The 27,352-nt window shown below is 37.1% G+C and overlaps 1 protein-coding gene across 2 annotated transcripts in view; it reads left to right on the top strand.

Annotated features, from left to right (window-relative positions):
- Window positions 1–23,771, top strand: part of xrn2.S (5'-3' exoribonuclease 2 S homeolog) — a 45,969-nt gene extending 22,198 nt beyond the window's left edge. For both annotated transcript variants that reach the window (XM_041563852.1, NM_001097942.1), the window contains 13 exon segments: window positions 1,289–1,396; window positions 1,803–1,892; window positions 3,416–3,488; window positions 4,526–4,609; window positions 5,122–5,219; window positions 5,874–5,953; window positions 7,068–7,124; window positions 8,090–8,158; window positions 8,454–8,585; window positions 11,023–11,147; window positions 17,310–17,352; window positions 21,885–21,984; window positions 23,341–23,771. In XM_041563852.1, coding sequence (XP_041419786.1) covers window positions 1,289–1,396; window positions 1,803–1,892; window positions 3,416–3,488; window positions 4,526–4,609; window positions 5,122–5,219; window positions 5,874–5,953; window positions 7,068–7,124; window positions 8,090–8,158; window positions 8,454–8,585; window positions 11,023–11,147; window positions 17,310–17,352; window positions 21,885–21,984; window positions 23,341–23,403 — 1,122 coding nt within the window. In that variant the 3' untranslated portion in view covers window positions 23,404–23,771.
- Window positions 23,772–27,352: the final 3,581 nt, after the last annotated feature.

Below are 27,352 nucleotides of genomic sequence, written 5' to 3'. Positions count from 1 at the left end.
GACATGGGTTTTTACTATTGAGTGCTGTTCTTAGATCTACCAGGGAGCTGTTCTCTTGTGTTAGGGAGCTGCTATCTGGTTACCTTCCCATTGTTCTGTTGTTAGTCTGCTGGGGAGGGGGTGATATCACTCCAACTTGCAGTAAAGAGTGATTGAAGTTTATAAGAGCACAAGTCACATGACTTTTTTTTTTTTTTCATTTCGATGGTGAAAATAATTTAACTGATGCAGCTTTTGGAGAATTTAGGCTTTTACAAAGGTTATATATGCTGCAGATCAAATATTATGCAAAATTACTATATGATTCTGCAATTGCTGTATTACCATAAACATCTATGTAGACCTTAAAAGATCATATGGGCAGGTCTATTTCATGTTAAGTCACACAGAATTAGAGTGCTCACCTGAACGTAATTACCCTCTCGGGTGCCGGGTGCTAAACAGTCCACAGGACCTCCTGCTCAAGGTCCAAATAACTCGAACATCCAAAGAAAACTGTAGCACACCGATCAAACTTGTCTTGTGAAGAAAAGTGTTTTTATTGGCTCACGGCAGACATAAAGTTTGGCAACGTTTCGGGCCACGCAGGGCCCTTTATCAAGCCTAAACTTACATTCAAAGTACTGTGTTAAATACCAAAGAAAAAGAGGGAGGAGTGGAGAAACAATGGTAGTGATCCTTCACGGATTGGTTAAGAATTTATGGATATTTTATTATATGGGTGCACAAAAAATTTCCAATCAAACATAATGGTCTGTGATTATTGCACTAATTATGTATGCAGGGTTTGAATTTTAACCTATCTCTGAGGATTCACTAAATTATTCACATGTGTCACTCCATTATTCAAATTTATCAATTAATTATGTATATTAGCATTGAATCTTAACCAATCCGTGAAGGATCACTACCATTGTTTCTCCACTCCTCCCTCTTTTTCTTTGGTATTTAACACAGTACTTTGAATGTAAGTTTAGGCTTGATAAAGGGCCCTGCGTGGCCCGAAACGTTGCCAAACTTTATGTCTGCCGTGAGCCAATAAAAACACTTTTCTTCACAAGACAAGTTTGATCGGTGTGCTACAGTTTTCTTTGGATGTATTTCATGTTAAGTGTGATGATGGGCCTGTTTAACCGTGATTCTCTTCAGTGAGTAGAAAACAACTGCTGTTTTTACTATCTCATGAAGTAATACATGAAGTAATACATTTTGTGCTGGACAAAACGTCTCAATCTTTTTTTTTATAAATTCTTTTGTCCCTTTTCCATTTTTAATCTTTCGTTAACAGGGCTGTGCTTCATGGAAGTGGTTCTTCCCATTCCATTATGCTCCTTTTGCCTCTGACTTTGAAAACATTTCATGCCTTTTCTCAGAGTTTGAAAAGGGCACAAAACCGGTAAGTGAAGTACTCCATTCTCCCTTATAATCTTAAATTGCTAATTTTGACTTCAATAAATCATAATTTTCCCCATTCAGTTGCTCTATATAATTAAAGATTTACATAAATAATCATTTACAACTATACCCCAGTGATATCTTAACATTTTATAGGGGGAATATCATTTCACTGGCCCTTGTATCCCTGGGGACATGACACACTGAAAGCAGTTAGACGACAAATAAGAATCAAATTTGCCTCATAGCAGCCATACTGGTTGAAACTGTTAAGTGCACCATGTCATAAAGCTTTTATTGGCCTCAGATCATTGTTTCCACTGCTAACATTGTGTTGAGTTCTGTAGAAGTGATGAATACGTTTCAAATGTTGCTGCATTCACGAAATGTACTTTTATTCGTTTCAGTTTAAACCACTTGAGCAACTCATGGGAGTGTTTCCAGCAGCGAGTGGAAACTTTCTACCAGAGTCATGGAGAAGACTTATGAGTGAACCTGTAAGAATTTGACTCTCTAAATGTTTCATGTGTTGCTCTTTAAAATAAAGCTCCACCAAAAATCTTTTGCATAATTAAAATTAATGTAGGAAACTTCCCAAGATACATTCATAAAAAATGCCACATCTGTATTGTTTTCAATATACAAAAAAAAATGGTTAGAGATTTTCTTTTAAGGTTACATTGAGTTCTATCAACACAATCCAAACTGCCAGAGCATTTTCTCTTTCTTGTGCCTGGATCACCCCATTAGGCTTGTGTTTCCAATCATATGCTATCGACTAGATCATTTATTTGGTACTCATGGCATCTGTTAACTTTTGTTTTCTTGTGTCAATTGTTAGAATATGTTTTTACCACATTACTATTGATGGATAGTTCACAATAATTCTTTATACTAAACTGGAGCTTGATAGTGGCAATAAAGCTTGGAGGGACATTAATTCATGGAAGTAACTGTGGTATGCATTTGATGTGTTGAAATAGAACGTTCCTGTGTCCTGCACTTGCATAATTAAAGCTGGCCATAGATGTAAAGATTTTTAAAAGGTCTTTTCGTCATCATTAGATCAAGCTTATCTTGAAACTATAGTTAAAATGTACGATTTGTCCATCCACTAAAAAGACCATTTCAAGCGATGTCTAGTTGAAGCCAGGAAAACTGAGTATAGCTGCCTGCTTGGCCCTGCAAACTATTGGACAAAAGATAGATTTCACTGTGACGGATGAAAATTTTCTAACTTGACCGAAATATCGTTAAATGCGATTTTTAGTTTCCCACTAACCTCACGATAATTTGACGGATTGGTTGGATTGCACTAAAATTAGTCGTTCATCAAAGAATAATCTTAAAATCCGTTTACTGCAGATGGCTTATGTAAAGCCATGGGGGCTACCAGCCGAGCTTCAGTTGGAATGTAACCTACTTTTTCTAGAAGCATGCAGATAAGCTCTGTACAATGTTTTAAGTGTTGGTGTATGGATCAGATAACATTCATGGATCTCTACATACGTATAGGATAAAAAATATCTGCATTCTACCCCATTATTTAGGATATACATGTTTATTTCTTGCACATTCTACGTCCCTGTCCTTTACAAGCTTGTTAAAATGGTCCACTGAGAAGCCCTCTGTATAAACAACCTCTCCCCCCAGCTGTAGCCTATGGTAGACTTTTAGAAAATGAGCTAATTGTTACACAGGGTTTCTCCGTACTAACTTTTTACCTTTTATAAAAAAGAAAGTAAAATGTGTCTTTCAGTTGCAGGTGTTGCATTGTTTAGGGCAAGAAATAACAAAAAACACATTTCTTGTTTAAAAAAAAAAAAAAAAAAAAAGTGTGTGTGTGTGTGTAGTTCAATGAACAGGGTTTGTCCTGAACATGCTGTATTGAAAAGGGGAGTATACAGCACCTTTTAATGTTAAAAAAAATGTTTTTAAATATCTAATAAGCTTATCAAATTTTGTACGTCCCTTTAAGGAGATTTTTTTGATTTGCTTTCCATTTAATTTATGAATGCAGGTTTCCAGAATAATTGATTTCTATCCAGATGATTTTGCTATTGACTTAAATGGAAAGAAGTTTGCTTGGCAAGGTAATTAAAATATAATTTTACATTTCTTGGTCACTCTTTATAGAATGTCAGCCTAGCTAAAATGCCTTAAATAAATGTCTGTATATTTACATTATATGTGTTGTATGTGTAATTTGGTCTTCCAGGTACTGGCCTTTAGAAAGCACCAGCTGCATAATTGCTATAATTTCTTTACAGTAAATTGGAAATAAATACTCTAATGTGGTAAATAAGCAATAATAATTCTTCTATAAAATCTATACTAGAAAATCTGTTCTATATTCTAAATATATACTATAACATACAGTATATGCTATTGTGTAAATTAGGTTCGTTTCAGAGTAATGTGATTTTCTTTAAACATTTTTGTTTAAATTATTGCTAAGTGAGTGCTACTTCCAGTATATATGGCTGGGATTCTACAGGATCAATATCATTAGTAAGAGTACTTTAACCTTTAAGGGATAAGTAAACGTTTTATTTTAAAATCCCCCTAAAATTAATCTGAACAGCCCCCAGAATAACCATTCTCCCTGCATTCAGTTTCACAAATCCTTCAGCTGCAGCTCTTTGCGCTCTTTCCTAGTATGAGGTTCTGCCTTCTTTTCTTTTCTGTGCTCTTCTACTCTTTCCGACAGATAAGTAGCATAAAATAACAATACAATTGTACCTTCACAAAGCACTTGCTTTTTTTTGGTTGTTTGGTTGGTTAGTGACTTCCATATGAAAGCCATACTTTTAGTATGTTATAGAATGGCTCATTCTAAGCAACTTTTCAATTGGTTGTCATTGCTTGTTTTTTATCGTTTTTTAATTGTCTTTCTTCTGACTCTTTCCATCTTATAAATGGGGGTCACTGACCCCATCTAATAAATGCTTTTGTAAGGCTGCAAATATAATGTTAGTGCTACTTTTTATTACTTGTCTTTCCTATTTTTGCAATTGGATCATTTCACCATAGCTTCTGAATTTGCTGGGGTTTTTTTTGTTTCCCAAGCTCTGCTCTCATTTTCTTTTTTCGTTTGTCTGGTTAATTGATTGTTTCCTTTCCCCTTCAGGTGTTGCTCTGTTGCCATTTGTTGATGAGCGCCGTCTGAGATCTGCTTTGCAAGAGGTTTACCCTGACCTCACTCCTGATGAAAGTAAAATGATGATATTTGTCCTTGTTGTCTCTGTAATCACTTAGGTTTTCAGCATTAGTGTACTTGTCGTTCATGCTCTGCTTGGCTGCAAATGAACACCATATAATGGATGGCTGCTATTGATTGCCTTTAAACAATTTTGTAACCTTTTGCTTCAGAGATGATTTAATTGAAGTAAACTGAATGATCCTTGATGCAAAATAGAGCTTTGGCAACTGCAAAGTAGAATAGAACAACCTTGCATAAAAACTTGTTAAACTCTCATTTGCAGTTTTCTTGTGTGACTTGAACGATTTGTTTTCACAGGAAAGCCTTTTTACTAGTTTATTAAAACAGGAAGACAAAACAATTACAAATAATGGGAATGTTAGTAGTGTAAGTTGTTAAATTGCTTTATAAAAGCAGATAATATATGCCTGGGTGATCTTGGTTGCGTTCAATACATTAATGAGCTTGTGTTAAGCAGCACTTTTCAGCTGCCTATGTAAATGTTTTTCTGCCCTCTTTATTAGTAAGAAGAAATAGCCTTGGTGAGGATCATATATTTGTCGGAGAAAACCATCCCTTAAATGACTTCATACATGAACTTTACAAGACAAATGTTACAGAGGTATGGTACCTTGTTAGCCATTGGCCTATAGCATCTGTCATTTCTCCTCTAAAGCTGTCCATAATAAACTAGTTTCTGACACCATTAATGAAAACGTAGGGGACTGTCACACTGTTTTTTTTTTTTTTTTTTCACTTTTAGTTGCATTGGCACTCATATACCCAACATATTTATTTTCATCTCTGTACATTTCACTGATGAGACCTATCTTGCCTGTTTTTTGGCTGTGCCCACACTTGTCCCTATGTAACATTTAAATATGTATATGCTCAGTTATATGATGATGGAACTGCAGGTTGGCTTCTGCATCCTACATTATAAAGCTATTCATGTTTTTTTCTGATATAAACAATAGTTTTCATTCTATTCTAGTTCGGCCGGGCAGAAGGATTCAGCCAAATCTGAATCCTGCTGAAAAAGGCCAATCTCAAACCAAATCCTTATTTCTTTTTGCCAGTGTGCAGCAGCCACATACTATTATGTTTGCCACTCATCCAGCATCCACAGACAAGTCATTTTATTTACAGAGCATTTTTAACTCCATTTTGCCCAAAAACACTATTTTGCTTTAAAACTTGCTCTGGCTTGCTGCATGTAGATTTAATTCTCAGTTTAGGAAGCCTTGTTTCGCTAACCGCAAATCTGCTATTACAGCCTACTGAAGTACCACCTAAATTGTGCCATGGGATCCAAGGAAATATTTCATTAGATGAAGACCCTATTCTCCCTAACAAGTAAGTGACAAGACTTTAAAAGGTTAGGGCTTATTTAAGAACAATGGGTAGATTTACCTTTAGGTGTTAACCCATAACCAGTAATAGATTAGCTATGTTCAGTAAATTAACTCTTCAAATATAGATGAGGAAATGGAGTTGGTGTCTTTGCATGGCAGATACTGATTTTATAGGGAAAAGTTAAACTGAGTATCAGTATATGCTGTGTAATAGAGTATAGAAAATGATACAATTGTTCACAAATAATTGCCATCAAAGCTGTGGTTATTCATACTTGTCTAAGAGGCTTGAGCATTGCTGTCTTATTAAAGATTAGCTGAAGTCTAGTGGCTTAAGATGCAGTTGATGATTCAAATTAGAATTGAACTCAAAAATCACTACCAATCCAGAAACACATGGTGCTTGGCAATTGTATTGTTTGCCTAGTTAAACAACCAAATTGAAATATTAATTTTTGCTTCTTTCTGGCCCGATAGCCAAGTCGTCTTTTTTTTTATTTCTCTGTGATGCAACTGCCCTGTACAGAGAGCAAGAACCACTCTCAACCACTCTCTGGGTCTTTACTTTCCAACACATTTGTTTAGAATAATTTTACTTGTAAAGTTTGTGTGTCTATCTTTTTATATGACTGTCGCCTAAAACATCAATGTCCTAAAAGTAGATAAAGAAAAACTAGCTAAACAAAGTTGAAAGAAAAATATTTTTATTTATTGAATTAACATGATCCAGTAACATTGGCATGTGGCAAAAGTAAGGGAATCATTAGGATTATCAAATAATTTCAAATAATGTCAAATCGGAATCTCGTAGTTTCTGTCAATGGGGTGACAATCAGGAGTGAATAAGGGACCCATTTTTATTTAAAGAACGGGGATCCAGCAACGCCTGATCATACATACAACACATTTGTGGATATGTATCATAGCTCTGAAAATCAGATGATGTTTTAAGTCGCATTCATATAAAATATAACATTTTAAAGGGTCCACAAACTTTCAAGCACCACTGTATACAAACATAAATTACAATGCTGGGAGCTTCAACCCTGCAGTTGGTAATGTCTTATTTTACTATCCTACATTCTAAATGTTTCCTTTTTCCTGCCATTTTGTAGGATTATTAAGTCTCCGGTCCCTTTGTTAAGGGATCTGACTCAGAATTTTGCGATAAGGTAAGTGTATTTTTGTTTTCTGCCTTGCTTATATTGCTGATGTTTTTAACAATTTTAAATAAGCACTAAGCTCCATTAATATTTTTAGCCGTGCATGTATCCTTGGGACACAAATGTATGACACATAAGAGACCTCCTCACAACAGACTTTATGCAATTATAGATTTATATGTATGCACCCCAGGTAAGACTGAATGTTCTATTTAGCTACAGACATAGACACATATCAGTATTTAAATATACACAAACACCAGAAAATTAATATTTCCCATATGCTGTTCTATAAATGTTCCCTTAGTCTGTCATTTTTAAACTCTTTGAAGAAATCCTACATGATGTTTTTATTACTTTAAAACTCTTAAATTGTTTGTTGTTACTGTTCCTTTAAGTCACATAATTCAGATCGTTCGACAAGTTTTTTGGATTTGGCCAAATACTGCTGGAAAAGGCTCCGATTAGTGAATCCAGGATTCTGTGCATTCAACAATAATATACATACAATGTGACACAACCTTTAGTTCATTAGTGATCCATTCATTTTCACCGACTCCTCTCTCTCCGAAAGTGCAGGCACAAGTCACATGACCTGGGGCAGCTGGGAAATTGACAAAATGTTTAGCCCCATGTCAGATTTTAAAATTGAATATAAAAAAATCTGTTTGCTCTTTTGAGAAATGGATTTCCGTGCAGAATTCTGCTGTAGTACCACTATTAACTGATGCGTTTTGAAATAAACATGTTTTCTGATGACAGGATCCCTTTAAATACTACTTTTCAGCTAATGCTGCCTTTTGACTGGAGTTTTCCAAAATTTCCTTAATGTCACCACTTCAGTATTGTTCTGTGGGAAATGTGCTTCTGCTTTAGACCGTGCATTCTTTCAAAACCTGTGGCAGGTGGTGGATAAGAGTCTGATCTTTCAAGTTTTACTGACTGTTCATTTTCTTTCTTTTTTTTTTTTCTAGCATCAAGTTTAAAGATCCACAGTTTGAAGACGGTTACATATTTAAGGCAGTCGTTTTACAAGGTGCAAAGTAAGTAGCTACCTTAAGGCTATGGGGTATATTTATCAAAGAGTGAAGTTAGAGATCTATGGGATTTTTAAAAATATTTATCAATGGGTGAAAGTTGATCCTTCGATAAATATGCCTTTCAAAAATCCCATAGAAATGGAGTGGTGGAATTTCACTCTAGAGGACTGTGGTGAGCTCTAACTTCACTCTTTGATAAGTATACCCCTTTGTGTCTACAGGCCATGGATGGATTGTTTTCACTCGATAACTGGTTTGATAAGCAAAATATATCTCAACTGACTGTTTCTTTCCATAGAAAGCCAGCTCCCACATTAAAGCCAGGTGACTGGGAAAAGTCAAATCATGGCAGGCCGTGGAAACCACAGCTCGGCTTCAATCAGAACAGAAAACAAGTTCACCTAGATTCTTCAGCCTTCCGAACTTTAGGGTATGCTGTATTTCTTCTGTATTGTTATTGATATTTGGAAATGGTCCTTAATGACTGGCCTGCTGTGGTTAGTTTAGTAAAGTGAAGGCTTTTTTTTTTTTTTATAATAAAGTTATGGGATCTATTATCCAGATTCCTAGGGACCTGGAGTTTTCCGGGTAAGGGGTCTTTCTGTTATTTAGCTCTCCATATATTGTCTACTTAGAATTAATTTAAATATTAGATGAATTTTATCTTAGTTTAGATCAATTACTAGCTACTGTTTTATTAATACAGAGAAAGATAATTTAAAAAATTTTTTTTTATTAAAATGGAGGTTATGGGAGCCATCCTGTAATTCAGAGTTTTCTGTATAATGGGTTCCCGGATAACTGATCCCATACCTGTATTTCTATTATTACAGCTGGGTCTGACCCTTAAAACACTGTAACAGGAGCCAGGTCTCTTTTAGGCTTGTTAATCAGCTGCATTCAGGAAGTTTCCAGATTGAATAGCTGATGCAAGTCCTTTCTACAACTGCCTCAAAGGAACAGATCAGTTCTACTTAGCCATATAACCATTGGGCAGGGTATCTGACCAGTCTACGGAGTATGATCAGTTCTATCTTGAACTTTTCTTTTAAATGTGAGAGTTGAATTAAGTGCATGCAGTTGGGCTTGTGCGTTAAATGAGAACTAAACCCTTGACCCTTCCACTGGTCCCTTCACTGCCCTTACCCCAATCTCCTTGCCTGTAAGACTTATTCTTCTTAGAAGTCTCCCTTCTGTGGACCTGCTATAAATGTGGGAGTATGGACAGTAGAAGCTGATTCTGGACATAGATTTTTTACTGCGCATGCTCCTCTGAGATTTCTGACTTTACAAAGTGGGCCAGGACACGTTACTATTTTGGGAGATATGTCGCCCAGCGACAAATCGCTTCTTCGGGCGACTAATCTTCCCGAACTGCCTTCCCACCGGATAGAATGTAAATCGCTGGCAGGATGGCAGTCTGATCGCTTCGGCTTTCACTTTGGGTGGCTTCGGAAAACTAATTCTAGCTGGCGGGAAGGCAGTTGTGGAATGGAATGCACATTGAAATAAATATTCACTAAAGAAAAATTGGGGCCAGATTTATCAAGGGTCGAGTTTCGAAGTGGAAAAAACTTCGAAATTTGACCATCGAATTGCATACTTAGATATTCAAAGTCAACGTTTTTTTAATATTGAATTTGGCCATATTCGGTCGAAGTAAAATCGTTTGATTAAATCCTTTGAATCTAACTATTCTAACGATTTTAGCGATCGATCGATTTTACTTCGACTTCTAAAAACTTAGCCAAATGTTGGCTATAGGTTCTAGGAGGTCCCCATAGGCTAACATAGCAATTCGGCAGGTTTAAGGTGGCGAAGTGTCGAAGTTTTTTAAAGATACAGTACTTCCATTTTCGAAGTCAAACTTTTTTTTTACTTCGAATCAAAGTCAAATTTGGGCCTATTCGATGGTCGAAGTACCCAAAAAATAGTTTGAAATTCGAAGTTTTTAACTTCAAAAATTCACTTCTACCTTTAGTAAATCTGCCCTTTGGTGTGCGGATCTCCTTGACAAGTTTGTATACAATTTAGATCAAGCACCCATTATATGTGAAATGAAGTCCAGTACATACCCGCACTCCAATATCTGTTTGTTGGTGCTGGGTCAATGGTAATCGTATAATTCTTCTAGAGGGACCTGCACTCAGATTCTTGTGTTTAACTTACTTCTGTGCTTCAAGCAGGGAAGGAATGTCCGCAGCGTAATTTACTTGTGTGAGTGCTGCAAGTGGAGAAGGAATGTCCGCAGCAGCAATTTACTGGGTCCTGTGATTTTTGGCAGATCTGCGTGCTACCTTTACCGTTCGCAGCACTGAACGAGCTAAAGCAAGCTTAGGAATAACCACTGCGGAAATTCCTTCTCCACTCACAGAAGTAAATTACGCTTCAGACATTCCTTCCCTGCTTGCAGCACAGGAGTAAGTCCTGCAGTGGTCTGTAAAATCCTCAGTACAGCAGCAAGAACTAGCTTCCGGTTCAGCAGTCTAGGCAGAGATGTGGAGCGCCGCACCTTTGGATTTTGCAGAATCGCCATTCTACAGTACATCCGGAAGCAGAGATTGAATATGTTTTTTGGGCAAAGCATTGAATATAATAAACTTTATGCACAACAGCACTGTTATTGAAGCAGTTTGGAGTGGATTTGTCATATAAACTTTTTTAGTGTTACTGTTCCTTTAAATGTCCATTTAAAGTACAAACATAGCACACCTTGAACCCTTTGTAGTAGTGCAATATAAAGCCCATGTGGATGTAGTTTTACTTTGCTCTGTTTATTTCCTGTTTGGTATACGTTCTTTCCTATAGGGAAGTGGGCCGGGCAATATTATAATGCTCGTTCATTGTTGTCTCATTTCTGTTACCAGCCATACCTTGCCACAGAGCAGAGGTTCCTATAGAAGTGGCGGTCACTACAGCAGTGCTCCTCCTCCTGGATCTTACAATCCCGGAAATGCCTACAGAACGCCTAATAGATCCGCACCTGTTCCAAGTAAGTCTGCAAACCAACTTTTCCGCACTTGCCTTATCTAGTATCAAAAAAATATAATATAATAGTGTTCAGATTTTCATAAAGTAGATCACATGCATAATAAGCGATTATCTACCTGACATTCTGAAAACCTACAGCTTTATTTGTGCATTGAAAAGTTGTTTACATAGATTTGGTTGTGTAATTTGACTTATTTCAGACATGTTGCCGGCCCATGTGGCTGCCTTGCAGTCTCTGTGAATTGCAGTTCTATTCTATTTTATCCACTGGTTCCCTATGTATGTTATAGGGTTACTATTTCTTCCCCATCCCACTATCCTTTTTCCTTGTATGACTCATGGTATAAGAGGTATATTTCTTGCCAAGTTTTCTTAGAAGGACAGAAAAGCCCCCAGGCATGGCATTGTAGTGCATTGCAGCCTGTCCTTTACTTGAAAGTACACAAATTCCAGGCAGGTAAATGACAGGCAGCACAAGCACTTTAGCACTTCACCAGCTAAAAAACTGAAGCAGAAAATAAGCTGCATGTGCAGTGAGCTTTTGTAATTAATTATTCCAAATCTAATAAATGCTAAGAAGCATTTAATACACCTGCCAGGAGTACACACACACTACTTTAAATTAGGGATGCACCGAATCCACTTTCTTTTTTTTTTTTTTTTTTTTTTTTTTTTTTTTTTTTGGATTAGGCCGAACCCCTGAATCCTTCGGGAAAGATTCGGTCGAATAACGGGCCGAATCCTAATTTGCATATGCAAATTAGGGATGGGAAAAACATTTTTACTTTTGTTTTTTCCCTCCCTGCCCCTGATTTGCATATGCAAATTAGGATTTGGTTTGGCCGGGCAGAAGGATTCGGCCGAATCCGAATCCTGCTGAAAAAGCCGGAATCCTTGATTCCCTACTTTAAATTCTGTTGAGCCTAAAGATCCTGAAAATAGTATATGAAACATCCAGTCTAAAGCTGGTCATACGCTATAGGATCCATCCATTTGACAAGGTCACCCCCCCACGATACGTGCACCTAAACTTGGCAGCATTGGACCCCCAGGGCCAAATGGTCACATTACAATGACAGAGTGAGTGATAACGGTATCCATGAAGCAATGCCGTCATCAATCTGACAGGAAAATCAAACCTGCCCAATGTCGGGTAGGCTTGTTGGAGATCAGATGGCATGCTCTAGGGCAAGAGTCAGCAGTTTAAATCTACCTGTGTATGGCTACCTATACTCTTAGAGGCACATTTATCAAAGGTCGGATTTATAAGTTATGTTAGTTTTTAAAAACTCCCATAAACGCCCATAAATTTGAAATTCGAAATTTATTAAAAAATCTAAATTTTCAAACTTGGGTGAATTTAATTGACCTGAATTGAATTCTATTCGAATTTAAAGGGTACCAGTCACCCAAAAAATTATTCAAAATCCTATTTTATCACAGTCAAGCAAAGTGAACCTTAATAACACTATATCAATTATTTGAATCTTGTTTTCCTCAGTTTGGGAATTCATAATTATTGCAAGCAGGCAGGAGCCATTTTGTAGACACTGTTATCTAGGAAGTGCTGAATGGAAAGTGAAAGTAATTGTCTGTCCCGCATCTATGCCTAAGGCATAGAGGAGGGGCAGACAATATTTGGTTGACAGCTAAGATTTTTAAATGAGCTTACAACAGCCATGAATGGTTTAATAAAAAATAGAAGTTTGATTTCATGTTTCATTTGTAAAGCACTTTTATTATACAGATTTTTGTGTCTGGGTGACGGGTCCACTTTAAAAAACTTGATTCGAGTTATTTTTTTTTTCTCGATCCCTGGACCTCTCCCATTGTCTTAAAGGGTACCTTTTGGGTAAAAATGTTCTCCCCCATCAAAGGTGCAGGCTAATAGAGCCCGCATTCCAGTTGTGGATAACAGTAGTTTTGTTTTTTAAATGCCCCTTGCCAGCGCTAGGCTACCCGCAGAGGGAGTTCTCGGGGTTAGCAGCCACGGCTGGTCAGCTTTTCATTATGCGAGTGACCGGACATGGCTGCTCGCACCGGGAGCTCCCTCCTGGTGCGGGTAGCCTAGCGCTGGCGAGGGGCTTTTTTTTTTTTTTTTTTTTTTTTTTTAACTACTGTTATCCCAAACCGGAATGCGGGCTCTATTAACCCGCACCTTTGGTTGAGGATACAATTTTTTTACCCAACAAGTGCGCTTTGAACAGCAATTGGCAGGTTGTCGGTGGCGAATAGTCGAATTTGAGTTCTTAAAGGGCCAGAGTATGATAAATCTCAAAAATCTAATTAGATTTTTTGAGAAACTCGAATCGAATTTAATTAACTCCCTAGTCGAATTTGGCAGTTTTGACCATAAAAAAATTTGAAAATTCGAAAACCTTGCTAATGTGGTCATGACCCTTGGTCATGTGTCTCATATTAAGGGGGCAGATTTATCAACTGCAAGGAGATACATTCTTAAAACATTTAATTGTCCATTTAAAGGTCTGCAGAGATTGTTTGAGAATCCCTGCTGAGGGATAAATGACGGTTGAGCCTATCCTTAACACAATGGATTTCCAATGGATTTTTAAAAAAAAAAAAAAAAAAAGTTTATCCTTAATACCAACATAGTATTCCTCTGCCTCTGGTGTATTCTATGTAATACCACCTCTCCCTTTCCTACTTTTGTTTATCTCTATTTGCCCTGTTTACGAAAAGGATATATTACTTGTTTCTGCTGTTTGCCTGTCTGTCCTATTGAGTGAGCATTTGATAAACCACTAATTGTGTCCGGAATCTAAGCAGTATGTGTTGTCACTTAAAGTACATATCTTTTATTCTGATTGCTTCTTATTGTAAAGCTAATGACTGGTTACCGTAGCAATGGAGCAGCTGTATTTTTGCAAGTGATATAGTATAGTACATTATCTCCTATGCCTACTATGGAGCTACAGTGCTTTAATCTCACAGGGCAGCATATTCTTTAAAACCTATTAATGGAAATTACATTGTTGTGGCTGCTGCCCAGGATGATGACAGTTGGATTGCAGAATAGCTGAGCCTTGAACGGAAGGCACACAAAATGGATTTTGTATATTTATGGGAGCACTGTCTAATAAAGGCACAAAGTAGCATTACTATGGAGAAGGGCAGCACGGTCAATCAAACTGCCACCTCTTTCAAGTGTCTGCTGTGGGCGTTTCCTTCTGCTTTTCCTTGATTTGACATTGGTGTACCAATTTCCAGCTGATGAATAATGGGCGATATGCTGATAACTTGAAGGCGTCAAGTACAGTGTGCCGGCACTCTGGGAACAGCCGATGTGCTTTATGCTAAGCCAAGTATCTGATTTCTGACTTTCTCTCGCCGCTGTCTGTAAACTTGTCAATTAGCTGAATCTGAAAGTGATTTTGATTTAAGCCAATCAGTAAACACAAGTTCTTGTCTTTGATTGCCTTGCTGATTAGGTAAATAGTCACTGAAGTAGCTGTCTGAGCATTTGGTTTATGGCACACTACATTATCTGCTTTAAAATCAAACTAGCCCCCAGCAGTATATGTTGGCGGGCGCATTTATATATCAAAATCAACCTTGAAAACTATTTAAGTGCATCTCTAGAAGGTACTTTTGAAATATATTGCTGATTTTATAATGCGTAAGAGGCTCCTACGCGGGACTGTTTAGGCATGCCCAATTAAATGTTCAGATAATAGCGCCATGTTAAATTGCTCGACTTGATAGGCCATTTATTGCATGGAAGTAACTTACACTATGGGCCAGATTTATTAAAAAGAAACATTCTTGCAGTCATTTTGATTAACGACTGTCTTTCCGAAAGTTTGGATATTTTTTCTGTTCAAGTCCAAAGTCAAGTTAAATGTTGGCTGAATATTTTTAACTTTTTTTTAAAAAAAAATAAATAAAAAAACTTTTTTTTGGTATGGGACCTGTTAACCAGAATGCTCAGGGCCTTGGGTTTTCCTGATAATGGATCTTTCCGTAACTTGGATCTTCATATCTTTAAGTCTGCTAGAAAATCATGTGAACATTAAATAAACCCAATTGGCTGGTTTTGCTTCCAATAAGGATTAATTGTATCTTAGTTTGGATCAAGTACAATGTGCTGTTTATTATTACAGAGAAAAAAGAAATACTTTACGGAACTTTGGATTATTTGGGTAAAATGGAGTCTATGGGAGACGGCCGTTTATGGATAACCGGTTTCCGGATAACCGATCCCATACTATGAGTTTTTGTGTACATGGGGTCTCACTATTTACTGAAACAGGTTTCAAAATGAATTTATTGTAACGTACTGATGATCGGCTCTGTGTTGGTGTTAAGGATATATGCTACGGTAAAAGTGTAAGAAATATAAAATTATAGAAATATTTTGATTGAAACGGTTTTGGTTTTTTAGCAATAGAAATATGGACTTCGGAGAGAAAATAGTTTCATGTTTTTCCCTGGGGGGGGGCATTTTTCTCCAGACCAAACGCAGGAAAGAAGCTCTAAATACTATGGGGGCCATTAACATCTACTTACGCCACTGTTTTAAAATATGACTATACATTTCTTTTGGGGGGGAAATATCTCAAAGCATTGCCCATATTAGTCATTCAATTACACAGGAACCCTATGTTGCAAAAGTGGCTGTTGACATCTGTTTCAGATATCTGGTTAAATGGAAGTGTGTGCTGTTGGGTCCAGGGTTGTTTTTGAATGATTACAAGTAGAGGTTGCCTTGCTCGAACATATATTTTGTCATTTTACAGAAAAAAACACCCTTATTCTGGAGACGCAGCTGCTCCAAGTCCCTTCGGGTGTTTTTGTGATCTCGGTCCAACCGACAGTATCCGTTAAAGAAAAGAAATGGGTTTGCTTTTCTATTAGGTTTTAACTTAAACAATGACGATCCTGAAAAGCCCAAGGATTTGCACGCTATGCAGTTGGGTCTATGTTGTGTACTGAATGAGCATCTATTGATTAGAGGCCTTTCATGCTGGGTACTGGCCAGTCTTGTTTAGAAGAAGAGAATCCATCTAATTGCCTGTTTTGTTATGGCTGTGTCACTAATGTAGCATTGTAGAAAACAAAGGAGCGAGTGGGTGGTCCTTCAGCATACACTTTATCTCTATCATTGGGGGGAGGCTGCTCCTGTAATGGATATTACTACTTCCTGTGCTCCACAAATTAGCCAATGGCATATTTTATTTCCATAACCAATAATGTGTAGATCTGCAGTTTGTTTTTTTTTGTTTAATGGATCCCAGAGGCTGCTATTTCAGCATTGAAAAGGCTAAACCAGTTAAGAATGTATTGATGAATTTACGGAAATGATTGCTTCCTAGCCTTCTAATAAAATTAACATATTCAGATTTAGTAGTCTGTGTGTATAGATAAGATCGAGATAGATAAGATAGAGATAGCGACAGATGGATAGAGATAGCAATAGATAAGATAGAGATAGCGATGGATAAGATAGTGATAGATATGATAGAGATGGAATAGAGATGGCAATAGATAAGAGAGATAGTGGTAGATATGATTGTGATAGACAGTTGCGAGAAAGATAGCGATAGATAAGATAGAGATATTGTTAGATAAGATAGATATTGATAGATAGAGATAGCGATAGATTAATAGCGATAGATTAATAGATAAGGAGTTAGTGATAGATGGATAGAGATAGCGATAGTGGTTGATATGATAGAGACAGAGATAGTGATAGATGGATAGAGATAGTGATAGTGGTTGATATGATCGAGACAGAGATAGCGATACAGATAGCGATAGATAAGATACAGATATCGATAGATAAGATACAGATAGCGATAGATAAGATACAGATAGCGATAGATAAGATAGAGATAGCAATGTATAAGATAGTAATAGCAATATATAAGATAGAGATAGCGATGGATAAGATAGTGATAGATATGATAGAGATAGCGATAGAGAGAGACAGATAAACTAGCAATAGGTAAGATAGCGATAGATAAAATAAGATAGAGATAGCTAATATAGAGAGAGATATATAGATATAGATATATATATATATATATATATATATATATATATATATATATATATATATATATATATATATATATATATATATATATATATATATATATATATATATATATATATATATAAATTTTTTCTAATCCCCCTGTAGATCACAGACCCCAAGATTCATGGTCAAATCGCCCTCAACAAAGGTAAGATATGCTTCAGTGTTAACTTGATTGCAAATCTTATGGGAACCTCTTATGGGAACCTTATAAGTAGCATTATTTATGGTATTTGAAATTCTATTGTATCCTTTCAAAAAACAATATTCTTACATGGTGTCACATGGTGGGATGTCACAAGAACAGTACTGTAATGGCATATTTGGCTCTTGATGAATGGTGGAACTTCTTGGTAAACTCATGATGCTGAATGTATTCATTCCCAACGGGCTTATGTGGTGCAGATCACATAATACAGACAAGTTCAAGTCACTATACCCATAATTGTGGGAACCAGAGTATAATTAAACTACAGGCAGTCCCCAGGTTACACAAGTTGAATCCTATACATTTACTTATTAACAAATGTTTACCTTTCTGTGCTCTGCAGTAGACAACACACACCAGAAGGGATTGGGGCAGGTGGTTTAATAAAGCTAAATGCTAATAAAGGCTAAGTAAACCATAGTATGTTACTGTAATAGCCCCCATCTGTAAGTGTGAGTTGTATGTAACTCGAGGACTCCCTGTATAGTTAATCTACAATTACTACAAATATTAGGAGTTCAAATCAAATATTCATAGGACCCTACTGGTAAGGGCTTACACTTTTGATCAGAAATAGACAATCTTTAGTTCACGATTTGTTGCTAAACGACATCTCCTGACATTCTTCATCTTCCCGATGCTGTTGGGACATTTTGAAATGAGAAATTCACAAATGACACATACCTATTTTAAAATATACAGTTCTAATATGTAGGCTTGTATACACCAGATACAGGTATGGGACCTATTATCCAGAAGGCTCGGGACCTGGAGGTTTCCAGATATGGGATCTTTTCGTAATTTGAATCTTCATACCTTAAAGTGATACTGACACAAAAAAAACTACTTTAAAATATGAATGTACATTAAGGGGGTTATTTATTCAACTCCAAATGCACAAATCAAGAATTTTTCTGATTTTTTTAAATCCAGAGGATGGAAAGTCTGAATCTGAGAATCCGGCATCTCAGACCTGTCGAGGTTGCATATTAGTCAATGGGAAAAGTCCCAATGATTATCCGATAAAATCAGATTTGTTTCCGCAAAGCAAATTTTCAGAAAAATGCAATAATAAAGCATAAAAAAACCCAAGCGGATTTGATTGGAGTTTGTAGCAGAAAATATTGAGATAAATTTGGGCTTTGATAAATAACCCCCTAAAAGTTACCTATAGGTGACGTTGATCATTTTTTGCTGCAATGTTTGTTTTTGTAAGTTATTGTTAGTTTAAGTTACTGAACCTGACTGTTTTGCCAACCTGACTGTTCCATCTCAGCCTGTCAGTTAGCTAGTTTCTAATGCTAACAGACTCCTGCTGCACAAATATGGCAGCCTCCTCATACAGGAACATGGGGCATCAGACAGGTAATGTTAAAAGCATTGGGCAAATACTTTATGGCAAAGTAATAAGTTGCTTTCAAAGGCAATATTATGATAGATGTAAAAAAGAGTTTAATTTCTGGTATCAGTATCTCTTTAGCTCTACTAGAAAATTATGTAAACCCTGAAATAAACCCAATAGGCTGGTTTTGCTTCCAATAAGGATTAATTATATCTTAGTTTGGATCAAGTATAAAGTAATCATTTATTATTATTATTATTATTATTATTATTATTATTATTATTATTATTATTATTATTATTACAGAGAAAAACAATAATTAAAAAAAATGTAATTATTTGATTATAATGGAGTGTACGGGAGACAGCCTTTCCTCCAGCTTTCTGGATAACGCTTTTCCTGATAACTGATCGTATACCTCTATCTCTAAATGATAATTATTCAGTGGCACTGTCCGTTTTAAGGCTTGTGTACTTTCTACTTTTTCATACATTCCCTTAGGACGTTGTGCAAATGTAAACTGATGTAGCAAAGTCCTTCTCGTGTACTGGCTATATCATCAACATATGTACTGCCAATTAAATTCATTTTATGATTGTTTTAGACAAATGTCTCTTTGGTTGTGTTATAGGGTTTAATGAGGCATCACTAATTGTGTTTCACTTCTACCAGCTCTGTGCCACGATAGCACAGACACGCCATTGATTCTTGCTACAAACCTCTTGAAGTCCTAATCAGCTTCTTTGGTAGAAGTTTTTCAGGACTGACAAGGCTATTGTAGGGCCGTGTCACTGTAGGTCAGTAGTTATTAGTTGCCACTGAAAACAGTTTCTTTAACTACTTAAGACTGGACTGAATTAAAAGCAGAAGGGACTTTGAGTAGGATTATGGGATCCATAGACCAGCAAGTACCATGCAATAGAAAGCATGTGACATGGTTTGATAATGAGGGATGTTCTACACATATGTTCATGGCTAAAACACAAGCCGTTTGCCTAGCTCACATGTAACCTTTAAGAAATAAATAAGTTTATAATTAATATTTTTATTCAAACTGTGACATTGCAAGTGTATCCTGCAAAACATTCAGGGCTTTTACCTTTGCCATAGTATTTTTTTTATTCATTTAAAGTGGAATTGTTACTCGACATTCGTTTGATAAATTAAGCTTGTTTATTAAAAGGAATGCACAGACACTGCCACAAAATATCAGCTGCACCTTATGACAGCATCTCGGTATCGTTTTCATTACTGGACTTCCATTATTATTTATGTAGCCCTGGCAAATTACAGAGTACAGGTATAGGACCTGTTCTCCAAAATGCTCGGGACCTAGTTCTTTCTGCATAGCGAATCTTTCTGTAATTTGGATCTTCATACCTTAAGGCATCGCTTGCGGGATGGCACTCGGAGCGCTAAATTTTCCGAAGTCACCTGAAGTTCGGGTGACTTCGGAAAATTTAGCGCTCCGAGTAGAAAATCATGTAAACACGGAGAGCTTCTTTTTCCGAAGTCGCCGGGCGACTAATATCCCTGAATCTTCACGTCTGGCCTTTCCCTAAGTCTACTAGAAAATCGTTTAAACTCAGAGCGCTTCCTTTTCCGAAGTCGTTGGGCAACTAATCTCCCCAAATCTTCACGTCTGCCCTTACCCTAAGTCTGCTAGAAAATCATGTAAACTCCGAGCGATTTGTTCCAAAATCGCCCGAACTTCAGACGACTTCAGAAAACGAAGCGCTCCGAGTTTTTACATTCTAGCCGGCGGGAAGGCAGTACGGGGAGATTAGTCGCCCCGAAGAAGAGGAGATTTGTCACCGGGCGACTAATCTCCCCCCGAATCTTCGCATCTGCCCTTACCCTAAGTCTACTAGAAAATCATGTAAACATTAAATAAACCCAATAGGCTGGTTCTGCTTCCAATAAATATTATTTAGTTGGGATCAAATACAAGCTACTGTTTTATGATTACACAGAAAAAGAAAATCTTTTTTTAGAATTTGCATTATTTAGATAAAATAGGGTGTATTGGAGACGGCCTTTCCTTAATTGAAGCTTTCTGGATAACGGGTTTCCAGATAACAGATCCTATACCTGTACCTAACAATATGTTAAATTAACAACCAAGGTTTACAGAATTAAACTGTAGCATTAGAGGCCCATGCTCACAAGGGCTTGCAATCAAAATCTCTATCTTTATATTAATATATATCTCCACAATGCACACACATTAAGACAAAATACAATTATAGGGTTATTATATTTAGTATCATTTAGGTAGAAATATTTTATAATAGTTTAGTTCTATCTATTAGGCTAATGCATTGTTATATATTCACTTGTATACTCACATTGTATTATGTAGAAGTGGGTTGACCATAGAAATCCACATTTCATACATCCTTGCACCTGAATTAGAAAGTAATTTACCGCAAGCCTGTATTTGGTTAGATCTTTAAACTGATTTGCTGCTTTGTGTCAATTAAAACAATTGTTGCTGCTAGTAATGTGGGCCAGCAATCTAGATTATAATAGTCGTTGAATTTGTGTTCCCATATAAACTGTATATCCAATGTCGCTCTACGCCAATTAGTGCTGATGTTGCTAGGTCACCGCGGTCAATTGAAAACTGCATCAATAGAACTTGAAAAGGTTTCTTCCCGATCAGACCCCCTTACATATTGCACACAATAATGGATGGGAAAAAAAACAAGACAAGGCCCCTACCCTAGATTCAAAATTCTTTGCTGTAAGAATTCATTTGCAATCTGCAATTAACTAGAAAGAATGGCGAGCCTAAAGAGTCTGGACTTACAGAAAATAAAGCATTCTCCCCCGTTGCATATGTTTACACTTAGGATAACGTATTTTCTCCTGAAAACCCTACTGTGTGCTGCAGCAGATTTGCAATCTATTTTTCTCTGCCGATTGTTACTTTGTCTGCAGAATTAGTGGCTTGATTTTTAATTTTGCTTCCCCTTGGTTTTTGTATATAACAAATTCAGATCTGGTGCACATACAGCTGTCCTTTGTAATGTTCTTGCCCCCTTCACACTTTCATCTTGCCTTATTATGTTCTAAAGCACCTCAACATTCCAAAGAAGCCTTCATTGTCTCATCCTACTTTTAACAGGAATTTTGGATCCATGCAGAACCCAAATCCGGATTTTATGAACCAGCAAAGAGGACCAAGTAACTATTATCAGAGATATGGTGGGGACTCTAATCGGCAGGTAAATAATAACAATTTTCCACTCTGTAAAAGTTAAAAAAAATGTTTCTAATGTGTGAGGAATAGCCTTCGGAGGAGGTCAGGAGTGTATATTATACATTTTATGTAACTGTAATATGGCTTCTTAAAGGGTTGTTCATCTTTGAGAACTTTTAGTATGATGTACAGTGATATTCTGAGACAATTTGCAATTGTTTTCATTTTTTGTTATTGAAGGTTTTTCAGTTATTTAGCTTTTTATTCAGCAGCTCTTCAATTTGCATCTTAAGCAATCTGGTAACTAGGGTCCAAATTACCCTAGCAACCATGCATTAATTTGAATACGAGACTGGAATATGAATAGGAGGGGGCCTGAATAGAAGATTAGTAATAAAAAGTAACAATAACAATATATTTGTAGCCTTATAGAGCATTTGTATTTTAGAAGGGAGTCCGCGACTACCATTTAAAAGCTGCAAAGAGTCAGAAAAAAAAGGCAAACCACTATAAAACTATAAAAAATAATGAAAACCAATTGAAAAGTTGCTTAGAATTGGCTGTTCTAACATTACCTTAAAGGTGAACCACCCCTCTAAAGGGGTGGTTCACCATTAAATGAACTTTTAGTATGATGTAGAGAGTGATGAATTGGTTTTCATTTTTTTTATTTGTGGTTTTTGAGTTATTCAGCCTTTTATTCAGCAGCTCTCCAGTTTCAGCACTTTGGTTGCTAAAGTTCAAATTCCCCTAGCAAACATACACTGATTAGAATAAGAGACCGGAATATGAATAGGAGAGGCCTGAATAGAAAGGGGAGTAATAAAAAAAAAAAAAGTAGCAATAACAAATTTGTAGCCTTACAGAGCAATTGTTTTTTAGATGGGGTCTTGAGTGAGAAGAAAAATGCAAATAATTTAAAAACTATAAAAAATGAAGGCCAATTGAAATGTTGCTTAGAACATTCTAAAAGTTAACTTTAAGGTGAACAACCCCTTTAATATAGTGTAATATTACAACTTCATTCCAATAACAGACACAAACATGTAGTTCGTCTGTAGTTGCTTTGTGTAATCAAGACGTTGGGATCTGTGTAACAAAACTCTAATAGTTAAAGTACATTCCGGCACCTGTTTTGGAGAGCTATTCACTATATTAAGTGCCAGTGTGTTAATGAAGGAACGCATTTAAAGCATGTCATACAAACTACTGCTGTTCTTCGGGGTTGTGTTTACCAATGTTCCCAATCTACATTATTTAGGTATCCTTTGTTATAAGGGGCATTGTTAGCATTTCAGCTTCTCTGAATGTCATCATGTGTGTTGTTCATACTTAATTCCGTAAACAAACTTCTAATTGTGTGCTTTTTTTTTTTTTTCAGGGATATAACCAGGGAAGGAATTATCAGGCACCACCTCCTTCTGGAAGATACCACCGCAATTAAATGATTTTTAACAGGGCCCTTGCTCCCTTTTTCCGTGGAAAATCAAAAAGACCTGTGAATAGAGACTTTTTTTTTTTTTTTTTAGAATTCCCCTCCATAATACTTCTGTATATCAGTATGTGCTTATTTTGCATTCCTGATGTCATTGTGATAGGCTACAGTATTTTGACTTTTTTAGAAACTGGATTTTATCTTGTGATACAAGCATTGTATTTGTATTTTTTTTAATCTGTTTGGCGACTGGCAACTTGGACAGAAGATTTGCCTTTTTAAGATCTAAATAATGTGACAGTATATATTTTTAAACAATGCATCTTTATGATTTTTAATATTTTTAGGAATCATTTTATAAATTGGTCTTAAAATTCCACCATGCTCTGTTGTCTGTTTTGCAGAATCCAGCCGCATACACAGCGTGTTTATTATTTGTGTTGCCTTTTATGCAGTAACTGCTTTTAAAAATTGCAACCATTGTAATGATTTAGAAAAGAATGTGGAGTTGTCACTGCTGAGCAAAATGTACCCGTCGTCTTCTATAGTTACACAGAGGTTAGTCTTAAGGTAAATAACATTAGTATGTATTGTTAAAGGGATACTGTCATGGGAAAACATGTATTTTTCAAAACACATCAGTTAATAGTGCTGCTCCAGTAGACTTCTGTACTGAAATCCATTTCTCAAAAGAGCAAACTGATTTTTTTTTATATTCAATTTTGAAATCTGACATGGGGCTAGACATAGTCATTTTCACAGCTGCCCCAAGTCATGTGACTTGTGCCAGCACTTTAGGATGGAACTACTTTCTGGCAGGCTGTTATTTCTCCTACTTAATCTAACTGAATCAGTCTCTCTGGCTTTTACTATTGAGTGTTGTTCTTAGATCTACCAGGGAACTGTGTTCTTGTGTTAGGGAGCTGCTATCTGGTTGCCTTCCCATTGTTCTGTTAGGCTGCTGAGTGAGAAAGGGAGGGGAAGGGTGTGATATCACTCCAACTTACAGCACAGCAGTAAAGAGTGACTGAAGTTTATCAGAAGTTTATCAGAGCACAAGTCACATGACTGGGGGCAGCTGGGAAACTGACAATATGTCTAGCCCCATGTCAGATTTCAAAATTGAATATAAAAAAAATCTGTTTGCTCTTTTGAGAAATGGATTTCAGTGCAGAAGTCTGCTGGAGCAGCACTATTAACTGATGTGTTTTGGGAAAAAAACATGTTTTCTCATGACCGTATCCCTTTAATGGTTTGCTTGCTTTACAGAAAAAAATAGACTTGCGTTTAGGATATAAACTATTACTTTGCCCCTTTTAGCAGCTGCAGCATCTCTTGCACAGTTCAGTAAGCAAAGAAACGAGTGTATTCCATGATAAACAGGCTGCTGTGCTCACACTAATTCCCCTTACTGCAGGAACTACACAACTGATTAGGTTCACAGTTGAGTATATTTTAGCTTATTGATCTGTGTAATATTTTTTGCATTTTACTCCTAAATTATTTAGTTCTTTTGCCTTAGCCACGGAAATGTTTGCCCTATATTTGGCACTGTACAAGAAATAACTAATGTCCTGTCACTAATGCTAGATCTCCCATAAAGTCCAACCCAGACAGAACAAAGATCATAAAAGAAGTAGGAAAGAAATACTGTAAATATGTTTTGGTCTTCTTTACTGGTCAAAGCAAACCATATCCCTTTAGCAGTGACCCTGAAGATGTTTTGCGGTCATCTTTATGTGCTGCTCTCAGTTACTTAAGCGCATATCAGAATTTAATCATCCTTGCTGTATGACGGGTCCAATCTTTTTTTTATTATTTTTCATTTTTTTACACCTATAAGCCACATTCAAATAAAATGAGTTGGCTGAGCAACATGTTGAGCACGAGCCACTGGTTGGCGATCACTAGGCTAACTTATTTTTCTACTTTAATTGCAACGACCCCTACACATATCTTCTCAACACCTGCCCAGAACCCACTGAGCATGTGCAATGGCACTGCACTGACTTCTGACAAAATCCAAGATGGTTAGCTCCTATGTGCAAGCTTGTATGCCTGAAGTATTACAGTTAGAGATGCTGAAACTTTAGGTTGATGCCTAAAGTTCAGTACATAAAAAATATGGCATTTTTAAACTTTAGTTTTCCCTAAAAGGAATTACTCAGTGTAAAAATAAAAATGAGGTAAATGGATAGGCTGTGCAAAATAAAAAAAAAAAAAAATGTTTTCAATAGAGTTAGTTAGCCAAAAATGTAATGTATAAATGCTGGAGTGACTGGATGTGTAACATAATAGCCAGAACACTACTTCCTGCTTTGCAGCTCTCTTGGTTTCCACTGATTGGTTAGCAGTAGAGATGGGCGAATTTGTCCCGTTTTGCCAAAAAATTGTGAATTTCCGGTGAAAAATTCTCGAAACGGGAATTTTGACTCCACCGCCTCAATTCTGACGCCGGCATTAAAGTCAATGGGCGTCCGAATAATGTTGAAGCACAACGGTTTTGATGTGAGTGACTTTTCCGACAAGTGTATTCACCGCAAATTCGTATTTATTCGCCCATCACTAGTTATCAGGCAGAAACCAATAAGTGACTTAAGTGGGGGCCACTAACTATAGCAGAAACATTTTTTATTTTGTACAGCCTATCTTATTTACCCAGGTTTTATTTTTACACTGAACAATTCCTTTAAACTGATCTCAAGCATAAGTCAGTTTATCCTGTTGCTGGTTCTGGTTCTACTGCCACACTATGAATACTGGACCTCATGTATTTGGGACTCTGTCTCTCAGCATTAAAGCAACTATACATGGGACTATAAAAGCTCTCTGCTTGGTCCCTCCAGAACTAGTCAGCGGCTTATTGTGTCTGCCTGACAAATATCTGGCTGGTTTATCCTGCAATCTCTCTAAGCCCACTGTGTGATCCATGGTCATGATGTGGTGCAATTATTTACTACTTTGGAAACTTTGTTGGATCAGCAGATCTCAATGTGTATAGCCAGCTTTAGGGGATTGCCAACATACAGTAATTCTTGTGTATATATTTGCTCCAAAGAAAATGAAGAAAAACAACTGAAGTGTTATAGATGGGCACTTTTAATATACAAGTATCTGCAGATATGCCATGTATGAAAGGCATGGTGTTCACTTGTGCTTTATCTCACTAGCAAGAGACACATGGGGCAGATTTACTAAAGGGTGAAGTGGCCGTCGCTAGGGAAAATTTCTCCAGAAATCCCATCAGCAGGGACATCGCCAATTTAATAGCAGGCATTGACAATTCGCTAGAGAAAGAGACCATCACTAGCGTAGTTTCTCTCCCTATAGCCAGGTGAATTTTCGCCCAGGCGAACGGTTGTTAATCAGCAAATTCTCTAAATTGCGAATTTTACAGAAGTTTTCTTCGCCACCTTAGACCTGACAAACTGATAAGATGAAGCAACATCCTCCTCAATCTTATGTCAGTGACATCATATCCTGTATGCCGGAAAGCAATGGCGTAACTATGGAGGAAACAGACCCCGCAATCGCAGGGGGGCCCAGACTTTGGGGTCAGCTTCTATCTGTGATGGAAGGTGCACATGCACTTGAGCGGGAGGGGGTAGTCGGGAAGCTGTTGTCTGCAGTGGGTGCCAGCCCCTGCAAAGATTTTTCACGGTTGGGGCTGCCCGGAGTTGTTAGCGGGTGGGAGGGGAGAGCCAGGAAGCTGCTCTCTGCAGTTGTTGTGGGCCCCTTAAAAGGTTTTTCGCCAGGGTAGGAGCAGCCCGGAGTTGTTGCAGACAGCAGAGCCGAGGATACTGCTTCCTGCAGTAGGTGCTGGGCCCCTTCAAAAATGTTGGCTTCCTGCATTGGGGCCAGGCCCCTTCAAAGCTTTTTTGTTGATGGAGGGGCGGTCCGTAGTTGCGTGCGGGAGGGGACAGCCGGGAAACTGGTTCCTCCAGTCGGGCCGGGCCCC

Source organism: Xenopus laevis, chromosome 5S, assembly GCF_017654675.1.
Source record: "Xenopus laevis strain J_2021 chromosome 5S, Xenopus_laevis_v10.1, whole genome shotgun sequence".
In the NCBI taxonomy this organism is placed as follows: Eukaryota; Metazoa; Chordata; class Amphibia; order Anura; family Pipidae; genus Xenopus; species Xenopus laevis.
Note: the sequence above shows the minus strand (reverse complement) of the source record. Positions and strands in the feature narration are given on the sequence as shown.